Genomic DNA, 26,756 nt, shown 5'->3' with positions numbered 1-26,756 from the left:
CAAAAGGACTTGAAGCAATGCGGCATTGCCCCCAGCGCATGGGAGAGACTGGCTGATGATCGCTCCGCTTGGCGACAAGCAGTCCGGCAGGTAACAATCAAAGCAGAAGCGGCACGAAACGACACTGCCGTGGCAAAGAGAGCTAGGCGGAAGCAGCGGCAACAGCAGCCTGACCAGCCATCCCCCTTCTCCTGCGCCCAGTGCGGCAAGGACTGCCACTCTAGAATTGGTCTGTACAGCCATTCCCGGCGGTGCAGATAGACGCACCGAGCTACACCATCGTCTCCCGAGACGGACGGTTGCCGACGACGGAGTTAATTGTAGAAATACATAACAGATACTGTAAAGACATGGTAAAATAAAATGTGAACTATAAAATAAATGTCTAAATGTCTTACAGGAGTTTTTTCTGTTTCAAATAAGTAAGGCATACAGGTTTATACTGCCCGTACAGACAGAGTATACTTGTTAAAAAATTTAATAAATTGATATTTGGAATTATATATTGATTCTTTTTTGTATTATGTGAGAAGAAGCCACAGAGTACTATGAAAGAAATTAAAATATAAAAATATACAGTTTAGGGGTCATTATACAAAAACACTTGCCTGCAGTCTAGCATCATTGATCAATCAAAATCGAGTATTCCAAATAGTTGTTCTATACTATATATGCAATATTATATACCGTAAACTATTGTATATATTATATACTGTGTACTCAATACTATATATATATATATATATATATATATATATATATATATATATATAGAAGAAATCCCTTCTTTTTTTGCTCTTTCAGCATTGAGACTTGGCATGGAGCAGGACACCTGGGTGATGATCTCTGAGAAAGGCGAGAAGCTTTATAACCTCATGAGTAAACAGGTCCACCTCATTAAGGATCGCAAGCGCAAACTCACCACCTTCCCCAAGTGCTTTCTTGGAAGGTAGGTCAGTGAGAGTCGTATCACTATGTGGATAATGGCTGTGACAGACTCTAGGAGAAATTACACCAGAGATCATGGCCTGTGGTTAAATGGGAGAGAGCGTGACATTCTGAGAATGAGAGTGTGTAGTTGTATGAGTGATAGTAATGAAGGTGGTCACATAACATTTCATTTTGAAAACCTCTGGTCAGACATAAATAACAGAACTGTGCAGAATAATGGAACTTGTGAGGAGGAGTGGTAGCTTGTTAATAGTTCTCCGCTTCAGCCAGAAAAGTTTTACATGCAGTTGAACTGGTCTCAATCTATATGACAAATTGATCTCAGATACCTACATATAATAGCACTTAGAGGCCCAGTCGGCCCAGTAGTTCAGATTTTACTTTTCAATGGCCCACCACAATGTAACCCGCACAAGAAGAGACAGTCACAATGTAAAAGAAAACTGCTTTTATTAAAGAGCAGGCAAAAGTGCAAAAGGGCAAATCCAGAGAAGAGTAGTAATGGGGAGCGATAGGTCGAGCCGGGAATCAGGATATGGCAAAGGGGCGAATCTACAGAAGAGTGGTCGAGGAAAGCGTAAGGTCGAAGCCGGGGAAATCAGAATCAGTATAACAGGTAAGTAGAATAAGACAAGCTAGTTGAATAGACAGGGGAGCTAGGGGAACACTAGAGCTGGCAAAGCGAAGGGGTAAACTAAACAATAACCAACAAGAGTGAAACGAAAGGGTGTGATATATATAGGGGAAAAAACGAGCAGTGCAGGTGATATGAATAACCTAGTGATTGGGACGAGTGCGGGTGAAACTAATACTCTGGTGATTGGGAGCGAGCGTGAGAGCCCGAGGGGGGTGATTGGGAGCGAGCGTGTGAGCTCGAGGAAGCGGAGCGAACTAGAGGAGCGGGGTTCGTTACACACAACAATGATAATGATGATAATGATGTTTTTATATTAATGTTTTTTATATGTGCCAGAATTTTTGTATTCTATAATTACACTACAATTAAATATAATTTAACTCCATGACACACTTTTGTGAGAAAATGACATTATTGAATGTTACACTATTACTGATTATTTTTTAATGTACAACCCATTCTTATTGACGATCACAAGTCATAGTTTCCCTGTTACCTACAGTATAACTATATCCCCTATCATGTTACCCATCTAGATAATGCTACTTTTGTGAAATTTAAATCAGCATAATGTTCAAAAGGTGACACTTTACAATATGGTTCCATTTGTTAACATTAGTTATTATGAAATAACAATGAACAATACTTTTACTGCATTTATTCATCTTAGTTAATGTTATTTTAAACCTATAGTAATACATTTTTTAAATCAAAAGTTTTATTTGTTAATATTAGTTGACCTAACATTAAGCAGCAATGAACAATTGGATTTGTATTATCTAACATTAACAAAGATTAATAAATGCTTTAAAGAATATATTGTTATTTCTTTGTTCATGATACCGAATTCATTAACTAATTTTAACGAATGGAACCTTATTATAAAGTGCTACCATTCAAGACATTACAGGAAACCAAATACAGTATATACGTTTGCAAGACATAAAATAAAATGGACATGATAAGTAAATATAAGATGTAATCACAACACTGTATTGGCCCCGATGGGGCAAGTGACAGTTCAGTCAACTGGTCAGAAACTCTCTTACATTGGTTCTGGGCCATAGGGCCATCCTTATTATTGAGCTCTGACATTTGAAGTCAGGATCACTTTCATTATTCCTTCAGTTCATGTGCTTTTAAATTTGCCCTTTTCCTCTATCGTTGTATCCATCTGGCTATTTTTTCCTTGAAGAATTGGAATTATGTGTCTTAGTTGGTTAGCTATAAAAAACAAATTATCCAGGCCCTTTGTGGTTGTAAATCTTCTTTTAAGATCAATGGTTGGATGTTTGTATTCCTGGTTCTTATTTAAAAGTGTAAATCTGCCTGTTGTTTTATGTAAATGATACCCAGAGCGCCCTGCAGAACACCAGTTTGTGTTAAAAATTGTGCTCAGAGACACTGCTGAGGTAACAACGTACAGAGAATGTTATCACACTTATGAGATTGCTACAATGTATACAGCACCCCCAAGAATTATTTGCACACTTTTGAACTCAAAAATGCACACTATTAATTTAATTACACTATTAACAAAATATTAAACTAAGTGGTATCTGCAAACAGATGATGCTAGATCTTTTCTCAGAATTAGCTCCTGGGGTCATTTTTAGTTGATGATTGAAGTCAGCTACCCTCAAGTTCACACAGGTGTCCTAGCAGAGCAAGCACAGGTGTACTTCATTACATTTACTATGGGCATGTTTCACTAAGTATGACAACCAGAAAGTGTCCAAATACTTACAAGTACTGTGCAAAAGTCTTAGGCATTGGTTATTTATATCTTCAGCTTTAGTGTTTCAATAGGAAATGTAAATTTTAAGCTCACGAACATTCCTTTTGCAAATAGTGTAGAATGGAATAGAAGAACAGGGAGCTCTGCAACACATAACGTGGCCCGCACAGAGCCCCCCACTGAACATCGAGCCAGTCTGGGATTACATGAAGAGACAGAAGCAACTGAGACATCCAATCTGCCAACAAACAAGAAAAACTGTGTCCAGGTGTACCTAGGAGAATTGGTGCTGTTTTGAAGGCAAAGGTGGCCACATCAAATATTGATTTAGCTTTTTTTATGTTTACTGGACTTTGTATGACGCTAATTGATAAATGAAAACTTTTTATGACATTATTTTTGAAGACATCCTCACAATGCAACATTTCACAAGCGCGTAAAACTTTTGCAAGTACTGCATGTCTTACAATATATCTACAGTTTTATCATTTTAAAACTAACAAAAAGTTCAAATAAATGCCACTTGGTTTGATATGGTTCAGAGATTTTTAAGAGCGTGGCTTAAGTGTCCAAATAACAAGTGTGCACACTAGAAGAGCAACGGTAATGAGCATGTGCTGGACTGGCTAAAATCTTTGGTGTCTTGACACAGAGCCTTGTAGAGTGCGCATGGAATTAGTTACGTAAGAGCTGAATGTTTTGTTAGTGCTAATGAAATAAGACCAGCTAGAAGTTGGTCAGCTAACTGGTAATCATGTAATCAGAAGGTCGCTGGTTTTATCCCCACAGCCACAACCATTGTGTCGTTGAGCAAGGCACTTAACTCCAGGTTGCTCCGGGGGGGATTGTCCCTGTAATAAGTGCACTGTAAGTCGCTTTGGATAAAAGCATCTGCCAAATGCATAAATGTAAATGTAAACATTAGTTTCAATACTTATAGAAGTTTGACTTGATCGAAAAGGTGGTGGAAAGGTCTACTTCAAAAAGTGCAAGTGTGAACATCTGCAGTCTGCTTTATGCGACAGCAACACCAGAAAATAGTATTTGAAATAATTGTTCCAAGATGCGTTGTATTTTTCATTCTCTGATCTCTTTTGTTTTAAGTGTGGTTTTATAAACCACAGATTGAACTCAGATTAACTAGGCTAAATGGGCAAGCCAGAAGTCTCTGCAACAGGCATTCAGAATATACAACATCTTAGATGTCAATAAGACTAGATTTTCTAAGATGTCACCATACACTTGACACCCAAACCAGTGACATTCAACCACAAACAAGACTTTCACTGTTATTCTTTATAATGTCATTTTTGGTTGAAAATGTTCTGTTCAAAGAAGACAAGAAATATAAAGCCTCCTCAAAAACTAACTGTTCGTAGTTGTGGCCGGATTACATTGTAAATGGATTTAAAGTGGGGCACAAATTTCTCCCCAGTGTTTCCAGACAATACAAAGACATTGAGGTCTAGAACAGGAATGTATTCATTAAGGAAAGAGATCAGAGGTGGCTGCTGTTCATGAGTGTGTGTGTGTGTGTGTGTGTGTGTGTGTGTGTGTGTGTGTGTGGGAGAACCATATTACAACCAAACCTGTGAAATTATATCTCTGTCTGGGCAAACATTCCTAACAGTACACGCTTGGTGTGCGTTGTCCACCAGTTTGTTACTATTTTAATTGTGACTCTCATCCAGCAATATGACTGTATATTTTTGATCAATGTGATGTCTCCAAGATGAAAATATGTATTGCCTTTATCTCTGTATTGCCCCAAAAATTTGTTTTTGTTTCAGTTTTTTCTGCCTCCATACTGTTCTCCCCATGTAAAATGGGCTACATTTCCTCCAAAAAGTTTTCCACAAAGCTCATATGCATGTGAAATTATGAGTTGTGGCAAATGTGTTGCATTGTTCACTAAATGCTTGCCCAGGGTTTGCCTTTTTTAAGAGTCACTCTTCCAGCTTTAGAAGTAAAAATATTTTTTTAGGGCTGACATTTTTTACTGTGCAGGCAAGATCTTTGTTAATTCATTACCCTTGAATTTGAGAGTTTTTACAAGCAATTTAATTTCTTTCATTCAAATTAAGTCAATTTCATTCAGCCAACATAATTTTGTTGGATTAGGTCAAATCAATCAAGTGCCATACTTCACCACAATGGTAACCCCCAAAACTCCAGCCTAATACACATTATTTTTAAATACAATATAATAGAGCATTAAACATTAACAAATCTCCTCCTATTCTCATCTTGCTCAAAATGTGTAAAATAACGCTTAATTTCAACATTTGTTCACTCCATCCAGTCCCATGCAAAGCATGCTGGAAAATAGAAATCCCCTGCCTAGTTTCATCAATGCTTCAAAAAGTATTCATGTAGTCCAAATTCAAATGGATTACGTAAACTTCAATTTTAAAAATATAATTGGATATAATGAAACAAAATCAAGTTGTGTTTAAATGTTCTGGAATTGTGTTGCTTTAGTTCATTTTAATTAATTAAACTAAATATAAAACAAAAAATAAATCTTAAAATATTTTTTTTTAAGTGTAGTTTTTAAAAGCTTGTTAAGTAGTGTTGGCATGTAGAAGTATTACATCTGGCTGAAAGTAAGCTAAATATCACCTCCATTATCTTCCTCTCATTTTCAGATGGCTCAAGCACAAAAGTAAACGGTATGGCCAAAAATAGGTTTGGCTATTCCAGTAATTACAGTGAAGACAAATCTCAATGCTACGGCATATAATGAGATACAAGAGAATTGTGTGCTTCCAGCTTTGTGGTAACAATTTCAGGAGGGACCTTTTCTGTTCCAGAATGACAATGCCCCTGTGCACAAAGCAATATCTATAAAGACATTATTTACTGAGTCTGAGTTAATAGTCTAACTAAATTTGTAAATAAATGCAGGCACTTTAAATGTAATTACAATGCAGCAAACACATAATAATCAATCAAAATAGATTTTGTTGAATCAAATTTCGTTGTATCAAATGCTTAATTACAGAGTAGTTAAAGACACCTAATGTAAATTAGGTCCAATAGTTTTAAGTAGCATTTTAGTCATTTCAATGATGACAATATTGTTGTCAGGAAAATTGTGTGACGTAAATACTGTGTAAATATGCAGGTAACAACTTGAATTTGATATCAGGCTGACAAAACCTTCTCTCTTTTCTGTCTCTTTCTCTTTTGTTGTACTTGTTCAATCTCATTCTGTCACACATGCCTTGCTGGTGTTATGCTTTACATTTGTACCTTGTCACTGAGTCGATCTGCCTATTTCCTCCCTGTCGCTCTCTTTCCTTCTCTCTCTGTATCCATCACTCATTCTAGCTCTCTCAATCCCTCACTAACATACACATAGAGGTTTTAAGTCTGCCGGAGTCTTGAGATGTTTCTCATGCTGTATCTCCACTGGGTTTTTTAAACTTGGGAAAGAACCACAGGATTACACTGGTGGAGCTGGGCATGTTCGTTTTGGTTTTGTGTAGAAATTGATTGATGGAGGGAAGGAGAGAGAGAATCAGACATTGTCCTCTGAGCCTGTGGTTTTGCCCAACAAAATTACAATATTATACTGGGCAGATAGTTTAACTTCAGTTTAACTGTCAAGAGGAAAAGACAAAGATGGTAGAGAGCAAGACAGATTGAAAGAGCAGGAGAGAACTTACTGTACTTAATCAGTAGTCTTGAGGAGCTAAATTGTTTAAGATATTTAGATATTTAGATATTTTCCCACTTTGGTGAATAGTTCTTGCTTTTCTAAGCATAAATGTAACCAAATGTAATGAAGGAAAAATATACCTAATTCAAGACATATAGGCATTCTCTTTAAACTATTCTTATATACAAATAAATATATATTTTTTAGCTTGTTTAATGTACTGTATGTATAGATATTTTTAATCAAACGAAACAAAAATAAGAAAATGATTTTTGCTGTGCACCTCATTAATCTCATGTTTTTGTTGTCTGCTATGAATAATCATTTTCGGTAAATGAAGCATGTTATATAGCTTTTATTTATTTATTTATATTTTTATAAATAACAACAATTACTAGGATAATAAATGTGAGGGTCTCAAAACTATATTACATCATCATTTGGAAAAGTGACTGGACTCCTCTAAACTCCACCGCATTGCACAGGAAGACTATTCATTATTGAGCTTGTCTCTGTGGTGTCATCTGTCAATTCTAATGGATTTTGTTGACAGTCATTCATATCATTTGTTGATCCCTCGTTGTTTGTCCTCAAATTATTTATGTGTTCTCTGCCTCTGTTCTCAGTGAGTTTGTGATGTGGCTGATGGAAATCGGAGAGACCAATAACTCTGAGGAGGGGGTTAATTTGGGTCAGGCCCTACTGGAAAATGGCATCATTCACCACGGTTAGTTCCATTTCCACTCTTTGCCATCAGCTTTCATCCCTGACTAACATATTATGGGTTTCTAAATGTCAGTACTTGCTAAAAATTGCTATAGTAGCTACAGTTGATGCTCAGAAATTGAATTAAAGGGATATTTCGGCAAATCTTTATTATTTGGTCATTATTTACTCACCCTCATGCCATGTATCCTGTATAATTTTCTATCTTCCATGGAACATAAGGAGATATTTTGCCGAATGATCCCACTGCTCTTTTCCATACAATGGAAGTAGACAGTAACCAGAGGATATCAAGCTCAAACATGACAAACATTTTCATAAAAGAGTTAAAAGATTTTCTCACATCTCATATAAAAATGTATGTTGAAACTAACAACACTTCTACTATCAGCAGCAGCACACTGTGGGAGGCATTCAAAGCCTACAGTATATAAGTGGACTAGTAATTGCATTCGTCTGTCATACGAGGAGATCTAAGACCTTCAGGATGGCAGAAATATCTTACCAATTTTCTAAACTGAACTCTCAATATTCTTTGGCTCTGTCACACACAATTTATAAAAAACATCTTCAACTTAATTCGTAATATAACTTACTTCTAACCCATAGAAGTAAGTTAAAGTAAGTTCAAGTCGAAAAGCAACTGTTGAACACTAGGCAGCGTTTTTTTTTATTTGGTGAAAAAGCTGGCAGATTACTTGCATTTCAATCCCTTGCAGTTTGTGCATCCAGACTGATCCCTAAAATTAAGTCACATATGGGTGGCATAGTTTCCGACCCTGAGGAAATGAATTGATGATTTTTTCAAAATACTTCTTTACTCCTCAGAATGCAGTTCAAAAAATTGGAATGGCCCAAACCCTCTTGATCAACTAATATACCCTAGTGTTAATGATGGCCCTACACATGATCTGGGTAAGCCTGTATCTATTACAGAGGTGCAAGAGGCAATTAATTCCCTTCAGAGCAGCAAATCCCCTGACCATGATGGATTTACTGTCAAATTTTGCTAGGCCTTTTCCTCTGTGCTAGCCCCAGTTTTATAAAGAGTATATAATGAGGCCTTTCTGTCAGAGGCATGCATTTCATTGTTACTAAAGAAAGATAAGGATCCTCTACTTTGCAGTAGTTACAGGCCGATTTCTCTGTTAAACGTGGATTTAAAAATTCTGTCTAAGGTCCTTGATCATCGTCTTCAGCAAGTGTTGCCTTCCATAATCTCATCTGACCAGACAGATTTCATGATTGGGAGACACTCTTTCTATAACACTAGAAGGCTTCTTAATATCATCCTTTCCCCCAGCTCTGACATTGCTGAGGTTGTTCTGTCCCTTGATGCTCAGAAAGCTTTTGACAGGGTCGAATGGGAGTATCTGTTTTTTTTTTTTTTCGTTTAAAAAAGTTTAGTTTTGGTTCCAATTTGATATAATATTTTCAGTTGTAATATTCTTTCCCTGTTGCATCTTTGCATACTAATTTAACACATTCTAAACCCTTTCCGCTCCATCGAGGCATGCACCAAGGCTGCCCTCTTTTGGCTTTACTATTTGCTCTTGCTATTGAGCCACTGGCCATCTGGCTACGTAGCAAGGAGAAGTTTGAGGACATTGGATTGGAATCATTCATAAAATCTCCCTTTATGCAGACTGTCTTCTTTTATACATAGCCAACCCTATTTCTTCGTTACCATCAATCCTTAATATTCTTGATTTATTTGGCAAATTTTCTGGTTATAAATTGAACCTTCAAAAAAGTGAATTGCTCCCCATCGATCTACCAGTTGAGAAGCTTTCTCAGCATCTTTTTCCCTTCAATTGGGCTCAGGAGGGGCTCAGATATTTAGGTCTATTTATTACCAAGTCATTCACAGCTGCACAAAAACACTCCTTGCTTGATGTCTGTGAAGCAGATGTAGAGAGATGGTCTTCTCTCCCAATATTGTTAATAGGCCGTGTTAATTTGGTTAAAATTGTAAGTTTGCCCTAATTTGCCCTGATACCAAACTCTTTTTTTTTGTGGGGCAAATAACACATTGTCATGTTCAGTTATAAGACCTTTATGTGATATTAAAGCCAAATCTAGTGCGATGTGTCTTCATGCACCAAATTTGACTAGCGACTTAAATTTTGGTCTTTTCCTCACACAAAGCTATCGTATATCTTCAGAAGACTTATTTAGAACATGAGTCATATAGATGTCATATATTTTCTTTGTCCTTTCTTGAGCTTGACATCTCCTGGTCACTATATTAGAAAATCATACAGTTTGGAACAGCATGAGAGTGAGTAAATCATGAAAGAATTTTCATGATGGGTGAACTGTGTACTGTAATACTCTGTATTGAACTAATGACGACCAAGACCCAGTGAATCTTTTGGAGAGTTTTCTGTCAAAACTAGTGGAATTGACTCTCATCTCTTTCATTTCTCGACTCAAATAGTCCCTTGATAGGTCTTCACCATCATCATTTGTGCTTTATTAATTTGTTTCTGTTATACAGATGGCACGTCGGACAAATAGCTCTCTTAATATTTCAAGAACCTTGACTTCATCGCTGTTCTGGGACGAGTTGCTAAGAGCAGCTGGCTTTTTATAACTTGCCTGTGTTTATATAAAGCATTACAAATATTCATCCCTTCACACGTCGCTTTTTGTGTAATACTGAGGGACATGATTAGTCCTCTGCCTGCTATTACTTTGTTATTTGTTTGGGTGGAGGGTTAGGTTCTGCTCAATTCAGACTCACCATATTATTGGCAATGAGCCAGGACTTCATGCTAAATCACTTTTCACTTCACCGCTTCCTAACAGAGAGAAATACATTTGAGCATTAGGGCTCCCTGTCCACTCGCTCGCATTTACAGGTTTAACAAGAACTATCTCAGCCTTTGCTGAGTGTTCGCTGAGAGTTCATTGATGAAAAATAGCAGGATTACTTTTAATAAGCATGTTACTGTAATATTACTTGTGTTTGTGCTTACATGGTGCCTAAAGCATCTTAATTCCACTTAACAGCTTCTTAATTCCTTGCTTAAAGTTTTTGTAGCTTTTTTTGTGTCATTGTTTTCAGACTTTTTAATGCCAGCAAAGGCTATCCTTTCAGCCTCATTGAACCTCGTATTTCATTCCCCACACATGTAAAATAAAACAAAACAGCTTTAGTGACATTTTATTTTGCAGTGTTAATGTTGATAAGTAACTGCTGAGTAACACAAGTGGAACACAAGAAATAAATAATTTAATGTGGAACTGCTTCTAAATATTTTTATTTAGTGTGTATATATATATATATATATTACTTTTTGAGTTAGGTTTAAAGTTAGACTTAAGATTTTAATCTCTGCCCTCTTAAATTAATTCCAGTTACAGACAAGCACCAGTTTAAGCCCGAGCCAGTGCTCTATAGGTTCCGATATGACGACGGCACATACCACCCTCGCAGTGACATGCAGGATGTCATCTCCAAGGTAACTCAACCAGCCCTGCTCTGCTAAATGACCAATTTCTCTCTGTCTCATTCTGTGGTTTTGGAAACTTTGGCATATGGTAACAAATGCCCTTCTTCCCCTCAGGGTGTGAGACTGTTCTGCCGACTCCATAGTTTATTCATGCCAGTGATCAGGTAAGAGGCCAGTATCTTAGTTCCACATCATTACAGCTAGCTGCAGTTACACCAGCTTTGCCAGGTGCATTCACACCCCCACTGTTTCTCCTTCCTATCTAAAGATAGCAACTACAGGAAAACAGATGTGAGTTTGGGGTCTGTTAGATAAAGATTTGCTGTGTTGGAGGAATTTATCTAAAAGCAGAGCATACATTTACAGTATACAGTGGTCCAAATGTCTGAGACCACTAGTCAAAATGCATTTTTCTAATTTGATACAAATTTTAATACAGTAATACTGTACATACATTTCACATTATATTATCAACATGACCATTTGAGTGAAAAGTTTAATTGAAAAATTATAATTTTGTACACCATAAATGGAATCAAGGAGATCTGACCTTTTATACAAAGGACATAACAAGTTTGCTTTGTTTTAAACATTTCAAAACCCTACAAATTTGTCAATATCTAGGTTTAAATGGAAAAAACATTCTAATATTTTCAATGTGGTCTCAGACTTTTAAACCCTACTGTACATTCACAATGTGACTTTGTTTGTATTTGTAGGTATTTGCACTAAAACTGTCCTTGTCTTTGTTATCTTACATTTGGTCAGACACTGGTAAATATATGAACACATGTACAACTTTTGAGACGTAAAAATATTATCAATGCTCTAGGTTTAGTTTTCAGACTGATGTTATAGTGGAATCAGAAACAGTAGGTTGACTTTTCTTTAATAATAATCGCTCTGTGTTTACCAAAATTCGAAACTCTGCCCCAAGTGGCCAAATCGGTAACTGTTGTTGGGCGTAGATGCAAAAGTGAGCTCCATTTTCCAGGTGAAATGTCCATGGAGGGGCACCAAATGTGAGTTGCAAAGCAAGATGTTTTCAGCTGTACAGGCTGTAATTCAGTGAAGAAGAATGTGTATTTTATAAACTGTACCCTCCACCCAAAAAGATGTTATTGTATTCATAAAAATGAAAGGAGATTCGATGATACTTTATTGTATTTATAATAAATGCTATGTTTATCACAATTAAATTTATTTAAACTCCACAGTTAACACTTTATGCATTGACATTAAACTGTGTAATTATATTCTGTGGGCTGGTCGTGATAGACAGATCCTTATAAAATCAATTACCATGAATTCTGTATTCCATAAAAAAAAAATTAAAAATCACTTTACATACAAATATATATGGACACTAATGAGATCATGTTGACATTCATATTTACACTGAATTTGACTTCTCTATGGTTAGTGTATAGCTGGTCTGCTGAACAAACAAACTTTGATCAAGTCAGAATTGACCTGTAATGGATTTGTACACTTCTCTATCTAGATAGAATAGTTAAGTTTGGGAATTTGTGAAAGTCAACATGGTGGTGGGACACCATAGTTAAGTAAATTTGTCTGCCATTGTCTAGTCCTAGTTCATGAAGTTGGACACAATGACAGTTGAAAGAAATGGTCATTACACCAAGTTATCCATGACTGTCTCTCTCAGTCTGGGTTGTGCCAGTGGTAAAGGTGTCTTTCTATGTGGCTATTCAATGTCAGGACTGCACTGCAAATGACTGGAATCATATTCTGGAATATGAACAATTACAAACTCCTATAGAAACGTATTTCTCTACTCTTAGACCCTATGCCGACCATCTCTATGTAACTACAATTAGAGAATATAGCTACACAGCAATTTAATTATCTGGTATTTCCTGCTGGATATGGAGATCAGGAGGGGTTTGATGCCCACGCTTTCCCCATATAGAAAACATCCAGCTTGCCTGGTGTTCCCTCAAATCCTTTGTGTGGTGAGAAACATTCCTTACATAAAATAAATACTGCCACACCAACTCCAAAAAAGTCTGAAAATGTCATAAAAACAAAAAGGAGTGATTTGTAAATTCTATTCACACTTTGCTATATTGAAAGCACTACAACTACAGATATGATGTTTTTCCTTGTGAATTTCATTGTTTTTTGAAAATGTACAATCATTTCAAATCAGATGATTGCAACATGCTCCAAAAAGTTGGGACATTCGAGTGTTTACCACTGTGAAACATCACCATGTTTAGAGAGTGGAATTATCCCTCAGTCATCCATTATGTAGGTCTTTAGCTGCACAATTGTACAGGGTCTTCATTGCCATATGGTGTGCTTCATAATGCACCACACATTCTCAATTGGAGATAGGTCAGGACTGCAGGGAGGCCAGTCTAGCACCCACACTCTCTGCTTACACAGCCATACACTTGAAATCCAGGCAGTATGTGGTTTGAAGTTGTCCTGTTGAAATGCAGGGACGTGTCTGGAAAAGACGGTGCTGGATGGCTGTATATGTTGCTCCGAAATTTGTAGAGATCTGTCTGGATTCATGGTGTTCTCACATATGTGTGAGTTACCTATGCCATGGGCCCTGACAGACACTGGCTTTGAACCTGATGCTAATAAAAGCTTGGGCGGCCCTTTTCCTTTGTGGCATGGATAACACACCTGCTTTGTTTTATAAAAACATTTTTAAATGTGGAATCTTCATAACAAAAAACACAGTTTCTCTGTTCTACTTTTTTTTAAAGATGAGACTGAGCCCAGAGAATTCGGCAGCACTTCTGGACAGTGTTGATGTACAGCCCTGGCCAAAAGTATAGGCATTTTTCTGCTTCAGTTTTTGTGGTGTTGATTCACATTTTTCTATATTATTGTGCAGAGTGATCAGATGCATTTTAAATAATTGCAAAAAGCTTTTGCACTTTACCACAAATTTCACAGTTTTTTGGTCCTGGCACAAAATGAACAGCCAACATAATTTCACTAATCATATCAGCAGCACCTAGGAAACTGTGAACGAGAACTAGTCAGGTGAATTCACTCTATCATTCTGATTGGATTATAAGAGCAGACTGTTTGCTATAAAAGGAGGGAAGAATTGCTTCCAATCATTGTGTTCTTGTTAGCAATGGTTACCTCTAAAGAAAGATGTGCAGCCATTATCGCTTTGCTTCAAAATGGCCTCACATGCAAATAAATTGCTGCAAAGAATATTGCACCTGAAAGAACCATTTACCGGATCATCAAGAACTTCAAGGAGAGAGGTTCAACTGCATTGAAGAAGGCTTCAGGATGTCCCAGAGTGTCCAGCAAGCTCCAGGATTGTCACCTCCTGAGGAGTCAGCTACGGAATCGTGTCACCACCAGTGTAGAGCTTGCTCATTATTGGCAGCAGGTTAGTGTGAGTGCATATGCATGCACAGTGAGGCGAAGATTTTTGGACAATGGCCTGGTGTCAAGAAGGGCAGCAAAGAAGCCACTTCTCTGTGGCCAGGCAACTCCCCGGATCTTAATCCCATAGAGAACCTGTGGTCAATCCTCAAAAGGCGAGTGGACAAGCAGAAGCCCACAAATTGTGAAGAACTCCAAGCACTAATTAGGCAAGAATGGATCACCATCAGTCAGGATTTGGCTAAGAAGGTGATATCCAGCATGCCAGAGCGAATTGCAGAGGTTATGAAGAACAAGGGTCAACACTGTAAATATTGACTCTTTGCATAAATTGAGTGTTTTTGCCAGTAAAAGCCTATAAAATGTATAAACGCTTATCATTGTTTTCCAGTATACCATAGAAATATGTGAAACAATTATCTACAAATACTGAAGCAGCAAACTTTGCAAAACACAAAATTTATGTCACTGCCAATACTTTTGGCCATGACTGTATGTCTTCTGCTTTGCAGAGTAAAATTTTAACTTGTGTATGTGTGTTTAAGTAGTCATGAGGGTGTGGGCCTTCCAGAGCTGTAGTTCTCTGGCCTTGCAAAGCGTGTGTCCCTCAAGAGACCCCTGGCTTCATGGGATAATTGCTGCTCCATTTCATAGTGATTTTATGTGGTCTGGAAGCAGCCACAAAGTATCCATTAGGCCTACACCAGGCCCTGCAGCTGGGCAGCAATGGACCAAGAGGCACCTGCTGACCTCTACTGGAGTGGGGATGCAGCTTTTGTAACTTGAGCTCTCTCTTGAAATTTCTTCCAGCGGTCTAAACTAACAAATCATATCTACACAAAATAAATTTCATAGCATAGCATTCATTCAGTTGCTCACTGAGGTTTCATAGAGTGACTTTGGCTTTTGAGTCTAAACTCTTGTGCATTAATAAAAGTTGTCAGTGTCTACTAAACTCGATTTGCTTTCACTTAATATGGTTAGCATTGCAAGATTATTGATTTATCTATGTTTATGCCTCCCATCTACACTAGAACAGCATTTTTCTCAACCAGTTTGAAAATGCTTTGTAAAACAATGACATTAGGGAACTGAAAACTGAGTTCCCCATCTGTCGCTCACTCGACGAATGAAGCAACACTAGGGGACTTTCTTGAAAGCCTCGGTTACCCCTTAACTTGAGAAAAGGCCAATGAGAAATTGGCAGACAGAATTTGCATGTCCCTCCCCCTGACATAAGGGTATAAAAGGAGGGAATCGTGCATCTGTTCATTCAGATTTCTTCTTCGGAGCCGAGCGATTGTGCGATCAGCGAGCTGAGATCACTTCTGTTCCACACACCTCTGCAGAGCGTTGCTGTTGGATCTACGGCGCTTCAGTGCAGCTTTGTCCCTGGGCGCTTCGACAGCGCTTCTAAAAGAGAATATTTTTTCTAAAAGACTTTATTTCTCTAAAAGAGCACACACAGCAGGCGTTGAACGTCCTTTTCAGGACGTTCCTTTTTAAAGGGCATCTTTTTAAAGATTCTGCCTTCTGAAGACTCAACTGGATGGCTGATGCCCAGATGGCCGACATGCTTGCCCGGTCCACCGTGATACGTGATACGGATACATGATTGGTTCCTCGGTTCTGGGCGCTGCTCACAATCTTCCCGGTGGTGCACGATGAGCTGACTTTCACTGCCCACAAACGACCTCCTCATTCATTCGCTCTCACTTACCTCGACAACGTGGCGGCCCACGGGTACTTGGAGGTCCCCCAGGTGGACAGAGCGGTTGCGATCCACCAATGTCCAGAATATGCCGCCACCTGGTGGGATCGCCCGGTGCTCCCCTCCAAGGCCTGTATTATGATGTTGTCACTGACCGCCAAAGCCTACAGTGCCACCAGACAGGCTGCCTCCGCCCTGCATGCCATGGGCCTCCTGCAAGTCCACCAGGAAAAGGCACTTAAAGATCTGCACTTGGGTAGTCCTGACCCCGACGTGCTGCTGGAACTGCGCTCTGCGACCGACCTCACCCTTTGGGCCACGAAGGCCACGAAGGTCAGTGTGGGCACTCAGGCAGGCGATGGCCAGGAACGTCACCTTTGGCTGAACCTGGTCGAGATGCGGGAGGTAAACAAAGCCCGCTTTCTCAACACCCCCGTCTCCCTGCTCGGCCTATTTGGCGACACCGTCGACGACTTCGCCCAGCAGTTTTCACCAGTGAAGAAACAGATGGAGGCCATTTCCCACATCATGACTTGCCGCCGTTCCAGCACAGGCCGTGGAGCAAAATATGCTCTGTCTGCTCACCGAGGGCATCCCTCTGCTGCTTCCAAATGCCACACAGCTCTGCCTCAACCTGGGCCCAGCTCTCAGCCCCAGCGTCAAGCGAACCCCAGCGTCAAGCAAACCCCAGCGTCAAGCGAACCCCAGGAAGCGAACGCCCCCCGTCTCTCAGATGTCCTCTAGGACCAGGAAGGCTCCCTGAGACAGACGACCCAGGGAACGAGACTTTTGCTCCGGAGCTGGTAAACAGACCACTCCATCCCCTGGTGGAGGGCCGGTAGGAGAATTATTTACCCTTATTTCCTTTGCCGCACCCCCTTCGGGCTGTGGTACCCACATTCTCAATAAAATAGTTATTTCCTGCTGTTCTCACTGCAACCCTATGCCACACTCCGGCAATCCCGGCACCCCGGACTTTACCTTGTTGCACGGCGAAGACGCCAACACCCTACGTGCGGAGATCGCGACCCTTTTACTCGAAGATGAAGAAGCGTTTCTACAGCCCTTACATCATCGTCCTCATGAAACATGGCGGCTTCCGTCTGATTCTGGACTTGCAAGTTTTCAACCGGGCCTTGCACAAACTCCCGTTCAAGATGCTCACGCAAAAACACATTCTAACATGCGTCCGGCATCAGGATTGGTTTGCAGCGGTAGACCTGAAGGACGCGTACTTCCTCATCTCTATCTTGCCTCGACACCGACCCTTCCTACGGTTCACGTTCGACGTCCAGGCATATCAGTACAAGGTCCTCCCCTTCGGCCTGTCCCCTCGCATCTTCACGAAGGTCAAAGAGGTAGCCCTTGCCCCGCTAAGGGAAGTGGGCATCCGCATACTCAACTACCTCGACGACTGGCTCATCTTAGCCCACTCTCAAGAGCTACTGTGCGCCTACAGGGACCAGGTGCTCAGGCACCTCATCCATCTAGGGCTTCAGGTCAACTGTGAAAAGAGCAAGCTCGCCCCGGTTCAGAGCATCTCTTTTCTCGGCATGGATTTAGACTCAGTCTCAATGACAGCGCGCCTCACCAACAAGTGCATCAGTCTTTGCTGAAATGCCTCACCTTTTTCAAGCCAGGCACAGCGGTTCCCCTGAAACAATTCCAGAGGCTCCTGTGGCATCCTCCACGGCAGTCGCGCCGGTTGGGGTTGATGCATGTGAGACCGCTTCAGCACTGGCTTCAGACTCGAGTCCAGAGATGAGCATGGCGCCGCTACACATATCGTGTGTTCATCACACCCGGCTGCCACCAGACTTTCAACACCTGGATAGACCTCTGTTTTCTGCAGACAGGAGTCCCCCTTCAGAAGGTGCCCCAATGCGTTCTGGTCACCACAGACAACTCCAAACAGGGTTGTGCGCTTGGGATAGATGCGCTGGCACACAGCTGGCCTCGGAGGCTGCGCAAGTACGCATTTCCCCTAGTGAGCCTACTTGCACGGGAGCTGTGTAAGGTCAGGGAGGAGGAATAAGTCACTCTAGTGGCCCCCTATTGGGCAACACAGTCTTTGTTCTCGGATCTCACGCTCCTCGTGACAGCCCCTCCCTGGCGAATTCCCCTGAGGAAGGACCTTCTTTTTCAGGGACAGGGCACCCTCTGGCACCCGTGCCCAGACCTCTGGAACCTCCACGTCTGGCCCATGAACGGGATGTGGAAAATCTATGTGGTCTACCACCTGCTGTCGTAGACATGATCAACCAAGCTAGAGCTCCCTCTACCAGGCAACTTTACGCCCTGAAGTGGCACTTGTTTGCGAATTGGTATTCTTCCCAATCTGAAGACCCTCCAGGTTGCTCTGGGGGGATTGTCCCTGTAATAAGTGCACTGCAAGTCTCTTTGGATACAAGCGTCTGCCAAATGCATAAATCTAAATGTAAAAAAGGAAAGTTATTTCAGAGGCTGAACAAATTTTTCCATTTTAAAGAAAGATTTTTTTTTCTTTGGAATAACATGCACAGCGATTCATTCACAATAAGACCAGCAACATGTATTAAGAAATTAAATAGGGTCAATTTAGATTTCTCGTTCGTGTGAAAAGTGGCAGCCTCAATACAGTAAGAAATATAAGGGAAAGGACTTGTTTTTACTTTGAAATATGTAGTGAATATGGTTGTAGTGACGTGAAAGCAGAGAACAGCTCTCCCTGGAGCTTCGTCAAGTGACTGTAATTCAAGACAAAGGTTAAAGGTCAGCTTGGAAAATGTGACTCTTAAGGCTACTGCAGAGATGACACATTCTTGACCTGTTCAAGTAAATATGTTTCTTGATTTTCACACAGGGATAAAGATTATCATCTAAGAACATATAAATCTGTGGTCATGGCAAACAAGCTAATCGACTGGCTGATAGCACAGGTAAGATTTGAATATTTATAGTACTATTTTGACATTAAAGGGATAGTTCACCCAAATAGGAAAATTATGTTACATTTACTCACCCTCATGTTGTTCCAAATATTTGACTTTTTTTCTGCCATTGAACACGGAAGGATACGTTAGGCAGTATGTTAGTCTCAGTTGCATCTTTTTTCCATACAATGAAAAAACCCAAAGTGAGTCAGTCTGATTGTTTGGTATGATGATACGATAGACATCTTGGAAACACATGCACCTCCACAGGAGGTTTTAATTTACATTTTTATTTAAAATGTGCTGGAAATGAACTGCACTGTTACCATTAACCAGCGTCTAGCCACAGAGTCAAGTTCTGTCTGCTAAAGACTCACCATAATGTTGGCAGAGTTGGACTAGACTTGTGGACTAGAAGTGTGGCTCAGAAATTGAGGGGAAACCCTCACATTCATGCATATCAACGTTCAATGAGATGATGTATTGTGTTTGACAATTAAATTATTGCCTGGTAGTCAAGTGACTCTTCAGAATTGTGACACTGTGGTGACTCGACCACACTAGTGTTTGTGTTATTTAAATGTGGTTTTCTGGGACTAAAGGGAGGGTGTTTGACAATTTGACCCCTTGCAAGCAGACAAAGATTGTGGCACTTGTTTTTTTCTGCTCTTAAGGGTGACTGCCGAACCAGAGAAGAGGCTCTGATCTTAGGGGTGGAGCTGTGTGACAATGGATTCATGCATCATGGTATGATTGCTATTTATTTAGTCTCCTGTCTTTATTCTGCCTTTATTTTCTTTCTTTAATTTTCTGTCCTTGGTGGATTCTATCTGTCCTTTTCTTCACTTCCTCTCTGTGTCCCAGTCAATCCTGCCAGAAAAACCAGCTTAAACCAACCAAAGATGGTTGGCTAGTCTTAGCTGGTCTCCCAGACCTGGTCTGTTAGCTGATTTTAGATGGGTTTTGAGCACTTTTCAGTCCCCCATTTTGTAATATTTTCATCTTCTTGCTGTACTGAAGCCTAAGGTGGTTTGCTGGTCTCAGCTGGTCTCCTAGTCTGGTCAGGCTGGACTGTTGGCTGCTTTAGGGATTTGGGGATCTTCATTCGAATTCACATTGCAAAACCTTTCCTGTAACAAAGTGCTTTAACAAGAATTTTGCATGTTCTGTCCCTCGACAAAAGCCTTGACCTTCTCCACTATCCAAGTTTGTCTTTCTGGTTGTCATGGCAACCGAATATTTGAAGGATTCAGGTCTCGTTTTCAGGGCACTCAATGCCAAAGTCCTGTTATGCATGAGATGGGCTGCTCCCAGCAACCTACAATTACGTTTCATACGTGACAAACTACCAACAAACGTATGGATAAACGCAATACTTGACTGGCTACATTTTAGGATCTGACCCTGAATGTGATCACAGGAGTTTATCCAGATAAACTGGTTCACTTAGTTATGTGACCATTAAAACAAATTCAGCTTTATCTAATCTAGCCCATTTAAGTGAGAACACTGGTCTCCTTTTTCTTGCTGGGGGTATTTATAATTTTTTTACTACAAAAGTGAAGGGATTGTTTAGAGTTTTGCTGTGGTGACAGATTGAAATCCTGGCTTGTGCCTTTCGTAACAACCCACTTTCCATTGAAACAGCTTTCCCTTTTATACTCTCTCTTCACTCTCTCCTCTCTAGCTGTGCTCTTGTCATTCCAATACACTGACAAGTTTCCACCTCTTATGTGTTACAAAATTCAGTTTACACCTCACTTAATTCCTCAAGCAGTGTATGACAAGCAGCAGCCAAACATAAAACAAAATAGTTGCTATAAAATTGATTTACGATGTTTCAATTACAGAACAACATCATAACATACTGAAATAAAACAAAATTGGGTATTTGACACATTACATATCTATGGACTTAATTTTGTCAACAGGTTTTTGGTTAAAATGTATATGAATATACAGTATATGAGAGAGTATATAGTTTAGGTCATGTGAACAATCACCGTTTCAATTTTTCAACATTATTAATCACCTTTTTGCCACACTTTTAAAAGTTTTAAAAGTTAATTTAAGTTTTAAAATGAATCTCAATTTGTATAAGATGCATGCATATATAAAAGAATTGGCAAAATGCTGTTTAAACCACAGGACTAGTTTACTTAATTTACCACTGTGAAGTTTTAATTTGAATGGGAATTGGGAGCTTATTGACTTAAAACTCTTGCTTTTATATTTTCACAGTTCTGGAAAAGAGTGAATTTAAGGATGAGCCTCTTCTGTTTCGCTTCTTTGCTGATGAAGAAATGGAGGGATCAAACACCAAACACAAGCCCATAAAACATGATCTAAAAATAGTGGAGAATGTCATCGCCAAGTCGCTGCTGGTGAGAGATGCCCTCTGCAATAGCCTAAAGCTGATGATACTTACAATAGCGTGCACTGACATCCACTCACATGGGGCTTTGCTGTTTCGGCATGTACGGCGGGCCTGAACCCAGGCCAGCTCTGACACTAGACACTTTACCAGTAATTTTACTTGACTGTTGCTAAACCAGCCTGTCATTATGCTTAAACTGGGTTGACAAACGTGGCCCACAAGAAACTTCATAGTGGTCATTAGTGAAGTTAAGATGATTAGAGTGGTTCCAAAGCATGTATCGTAATAGAACTCCCCTGGATGACAAAAAAGGTTCAGTGTTTACCCATTTCCTCAAGATCTAATACCACAAATTTTCTCAGTCATGATAACTGTGAAATGTTTACTCTTGTTTCAGATAAAGCCAAGCAAGGGTGGTTATGGCTTCACTCTAGAGGATCGTAACAGAGTACCTATTGTCAAATCAGTGGAGAAAGGTTCCCATGCTGAGGTGAGTGTTACTTTGTCTGGCTTTTAATAATGGATGCCCTGCTTTTCTAAGAGCCAAGAGATCATTGTCTGTTCTGCTGTTTTCTGCTGACTTCGCTGCAGACCTTTCCACACAAACACATTTTGAATATAAAGGCTAGACTACTGCTTTTTTAAATTGGCATGGCAAAATCAGACTACACAGCATTGAGTTTTCATGAGAAAGTTTTCACAGAGTAAAATGTAATTGCTCAGAGGTTACTTTTTAGTAATGTATCAACTTTGTCTCAGTTGTTTCTCCAAATTTCCTTGGGAGCAATACAAATAGACAAATATTAGACATGTATTTACATACAGTAAACGTATATAGCTGTCAAATGAATGTGAATAGCATAGCTCAGATAATTTGTTCTTCAAAGAATTAGATAAGAAATGTTTGTATTGTCTGATATTTGATTGCAGACTTTGATATTTTGGCAAATCTGAGCACCATTTGAGACATTGTTGAGATCACTTCTGAAACTTCTAGAGGAGACATATGGCATTACTAGAGTCGTTTTTCAGGAGAAAAATAAAAAATCTAAGAAGTTCGTAACTTCAGCTAATATCTACATCTGATCTTCATTTAGTCTCATTGTAACATATTAGATCTCCTTCTGCACGTTTTGGTGTCACAAGGATGACATTTAGTCTAGACATGCTTAGATGTTTTGACTCTATGGGACTCAATTAGGTCTTTATACATTTATTGAATCCCTAAACCTTGACATAAAATCCACAAATATTGCTCTGAGTTTTAACTTTCTTTAAAGTATTTTGATGTGCATTTTGATGTGTGCAATGGTGATCGTCCTTGCTAACACAAAAATAGAATCTTCACTCTATTCTTGAGGTTCTATTTAGTGCTTTATTATGTTTGAACTGTTAGATCATTCCCCAGCAAATGTGGTCTGGGAGACTGGATTAATGCTACCCAGGTCTGAAGTTACGCTGTTGCTTCAGAGTATGAGCTTCATGCTGCATTGTATGAGGACCTGCACTGTTTTCAATGTGAAGCAGCCTGAAAGGCCATAAAATCCAGCTTTGCACTAACATAGATAATGGGTTGTCACATAAAAATATTGAAAAAAGGCTCTCTTCTCTAAAAGTGAGAGAAAGACTGAGTAAGAGAGAGCAGATAAAGGAAAGAGGGAAAATAGGTAGCAAGAGAATAGTAAATGAAAAAAGAAGGGAAAAAGTAACAAAAGGAGGGACATGCTCTCCAGCCTTTTTTTGAATGCTGAATCGACAGAGGAAAAAATATGATCCGGAACAGAGGACTTTTTATTGTGAGAAAAGAATGGTTATATTTATAGCAGTCAGGAGACTTGCCCAATCCTTTCATTGAAGCACATAGTGAATTAATTTACTCCACTTGAGAGCTAAGAGCAGGAAGTCACACATGTGGTTGAAGGGATTGGCCACTGCAGCTGTGTCAAGGAAAAATTGTAATCCATCTTTTCATCAATCCATATATCCATCCATCCATCCATCCACTTCAGACATGGCAAAGAATGATAGCACAAGCACAGTTCCTTGAAAACATTACACAAAAGAAGTTTGTTAGGTTAAATATGATTAAACAATGGATAAATACAGTTAAAAATTAAGACAAAAGGATTTACACACTTTCTGGTGTTTCGTTATTATGATGAACTACACCTGTGCTTACTCTTCTTGGACTACTCTATTGATTTAGAGGGGAACTGTCTTCATACGTCTTTTGGTGGGGTGGGAGGTGGGGTAACTGTTTATCTCTTTGTTGGAGTGGTTGATACTCTTCCTTAATCGTGTTTCGGCGTTGGCCTAGGAGGTGTCAGAAGTTTCAGGAGCGGCACAAGGAAAATATAGGGGGGCCCAGGCCCCTTCTTAGACTTGCCATGCTCCACTGTATGTTCAGAGCTTTTTAGATATTCCTATGTGGCTCTTATGCAGATGGCCGGTCTGGAAGTGGGGAAAAAGATATTTTCCATTAATGGGGACCTGGTCTTCTTGAGGCTCTTCCAGGAGGTAGAAAGTTTCTTAAAGCAATGCCTCCACAGCAAGGGTCCCCTCAGAGTACTGGTCAGCACCAAGCCTAGAGAGTGAGTAGAAAACTTATTTTCAATAATAATCTAAAGACTTTAAACCATCTGTTACCATTTTAGCTGATCTGCGTCAGCACGCAGGCCAGTTATCAATTAAATTAAGTACACTGCCAGATAAACATCCTTTTATTGATTAATAGCAGCTCTTTATATAACAGCAATTGACAAGGAATCTCAGAATAGACACTTGAAACAGGGAGCTAAAAACCTGACAAAATTGATGTCTCTGCATCTATCTGCTCCACAGGACTTTGAAGATCCCAGACTCTGTGGACGGATTGGGCTTTCAGATCCGGGGGTTCGGCCCATCTGTGGTGCATGCGGTTGGTAGAGGTAAGAGCTCCAGAGAAAGGGAAAGAAAGAGAGAAAGTCTAAGCTGGGCTTCAGGAAGTTATTTCCTCATGCCCTTTGTCCAAATGTGTTTGAACCTCAGCTGGAATACAGCTGGATCTGTAGTTACAGGACTGGAATTGAGCCAAACTGGGAAGTGCATCACTCATATTGCATACATGGAGAGTGAGAGAGACTCTCACTTCCTGCTGTGTCTGAGCTGCATTCTCATCTTGGGGAGAGATGAATGAAAAAGTGCCTGCACTGGCACCATTGATAAGAAGATAGCAAGAGACAGAACTAGGATGTATAGTCAAGCTGAATACATTAGACTTCACCAACAAGAATAATTAGAAAAAACATTTATTAACATATTAATAACTACAGTCTTAAACAAAACAAAATAGTTATCATTTTAAAGGTTAGAAGCTATACTTGGATTTAGGCATTATGACCAAAAACTGAACAAGTGCTTTGAATTTTGTAGACAAATCAAAATGCTTATTTTTTGATAATTTATTAATAATTTTGCACTGCACATATTATTGGAATGGGTAAAACATAAAACTGATCAAATAGCCATGTGCCATATGCTGTTGCAAAGCTCTCAACGATTAGAAAACAACCAGACTATTTATCACAGGCAAAAATATAGTGAGTAATAGCTAAGTATATGTCTTTGACATACTTGTTACATGTAAACAGGTGTTTCTCAACAGCTGTTTATGAAAAATTTACAGAAAATAAAATATCACATACATTACTTAGAGGAGGTGATTATGTTTTGTCCACACACAACATAATCGGATGCATAGATCATTTGATTATCTACATGAAGCACAATGTGTACACAGCACATAATGTGCTATCTGGCTAAAAACACTGGATCAGATGATTTCATTGGAAATTAGTTGTAAATTGTCCAGCATCATGGAATGCTAAAACAATCATATTAGATTGATCACTGCAATTGATTAGATCAGATCGCTGCAACCAGAGGTGGAAGTCATCCAAATATGGGCAGAGAGGATTGTTCGGTCACGTCTAAATGTGTTTTTTGTTCATGTTTTGTGTTAATGTTTTTATTTTGAAAAGTAGTTCCATGTCATGTTATTTCCTGTTTCCCTGCCATGTCATGTGATTCCCTGTTTCTATGTCAAGTAATGTGATCATCCTGTTTCCCTCATGTTCATTGTATCTGTTTCCCATTGGTTCATAGTCTTGTTATTGGTTCTGTCATGCTATTGGTTTATGCTCATTATCTTGTTTAGAGTTCTGTTTGTTCATTGGCTTATGTTTCCGATGTCCATTTATTTAAGTCTCATGTTTCCATTGTATCAGGATCAGGTATTGTTTATCTATCGTTGCTTTGTGTAATAAAGTAAATTCAAGTCATGTCAAGTCAAGTCGTTTATGCTTGTTATTTTTTGGATTCATGTTTTTGGTTATCACTTATGTAAATAAAGTGTACTTGGGTTCTTCTCATCATCATCATCTTCGTCTGCTTGTCATTGCTGAGCGAACGTTACAGAATACCTGAGCAATTATGAATCCAGCAGTTCGGCTTCTACACCTACATCAGGGGAATCGTCCCCTGGAGGAATATGTAGAGAAATTCTGCACGCTGGCCTGCAGGGTGGATTTTAATGAAGTGGCCCTCAAAGACTTTTTCAGTTTTGGGCTAAATGAGCCGGTCTGCTCCATGATGCCTGGAGGCTAAACCCAATGGACTCTGGCTCAGTTCATGGACTATGCCCTGTTGTTGAGGGGTTCACCTTTCACTGTGGGAGTGGCTGATGAGGGGCTCAACACTCCCACAAAGCCTGCCACGTTCCACGAGCCGAGTCTCACACCTGCCACGTTCCACGTGCCAGAGTCCCACGTCATGGCCGCCGAGCCAGGGTCCCACGTCATGGCCGCCGAGCCAGGGTCCCACGTCATGGTCGCCGAGTCAGGATCCCACATCATGGTCGCCAAGCCAGGGTCCCACATCATGGTCACCAAGCCATCCACGCCTACTATAGCCAAGTCAGTGATCCTGGCATAACATGTTACCATGTCATGCCATGTAGCCACGTCAAGTCGCCACGGAATGGAACTGAATAAGATCTTGTTACTCATGCCTGCATGCTTTGGATAGAGAGCATACCTTTATTCATTGTTGTATTTGCATGTGTAATTAGTTCCTTTGTACAATTATTATGTTTTATTTGTTTGGAGAGGCTTTTGAACACTAGGATAAATTATATTTGCAATGCTTTAACTTTTTAT

The 26,756-nt window shown here is 39.7% G+C and overlaps 1 protein-coding gene across 2 annotated transcripts in view; it reads left to right on the top strand.

The window, feature by feature from the left end:
• LOC127634272 (phosphatidylinositol 3,4,5-trisphosphate-dependent Rac exchanger 2 protein-like) overlaps positions 1-26,756 on the top strand; it is a 212,030-nt gene that overhangs the window by 76,508 nt on the left and 108,766 nt on the right. For both annotated transcript variants that reach the window (XM_052113748.1, XM_052113747.1), the window contains exons 10-19: positions 805-949; positions 7,617-7,717; positions 11,080-11,183; positions 11,289-11,338; positions 19,115-19,190; positions 19,859-19,931; positions 21,426-21,568; positions 21,959-22,051; positions 24,004-24,152; positions 24,403-24,488. In XM_052113748.1, coding sequence (XP_051969708.1) covers positions 805-949; positions 7,617-7,717; positions 11,080-11,183; positions 11,289-11,338; positions 19,115-19,190; positions 19,859-19,931; positions 21,426-21,568; positions 21,959-22,051; positions 24,004-24,152; positions 24,403-24,488 — 1,020 coding nt within the window. The remainder of the gene's footprint in view (positions 1-804; positions 950-7,616; positions 7,718-11,079; positions 11,184-11,288; positions 11,339-19,114; positions 19,191-19,858; positions 19,932-21,425; positions 21,569-21,958; positions 22,052-24,003; positions 24,153-24,402; positions 24,489-26,756) is intronic.

The sequence above is a fragment of the Xyrauchen texanus genome, chromosome 41 (assembly GCF_025860055.1).
Source record: "Xyrauchen texanus isolate HMW12.3.18 chromosome 41, RBS_HiC_50CHRs, whole genome shotgun sequence".
Taxonomy (NCBI): Eukaryota; Metazoa; Chordata; class Actinopteri; order Cypriniformes; family Catostomidae; genus Xyrauchen; species Xyrauchen texanus.
Note: the sequence above shows the minus strand (reverse complement) of the source record. Positions and strands in the feature narration are given on the sequence as shown.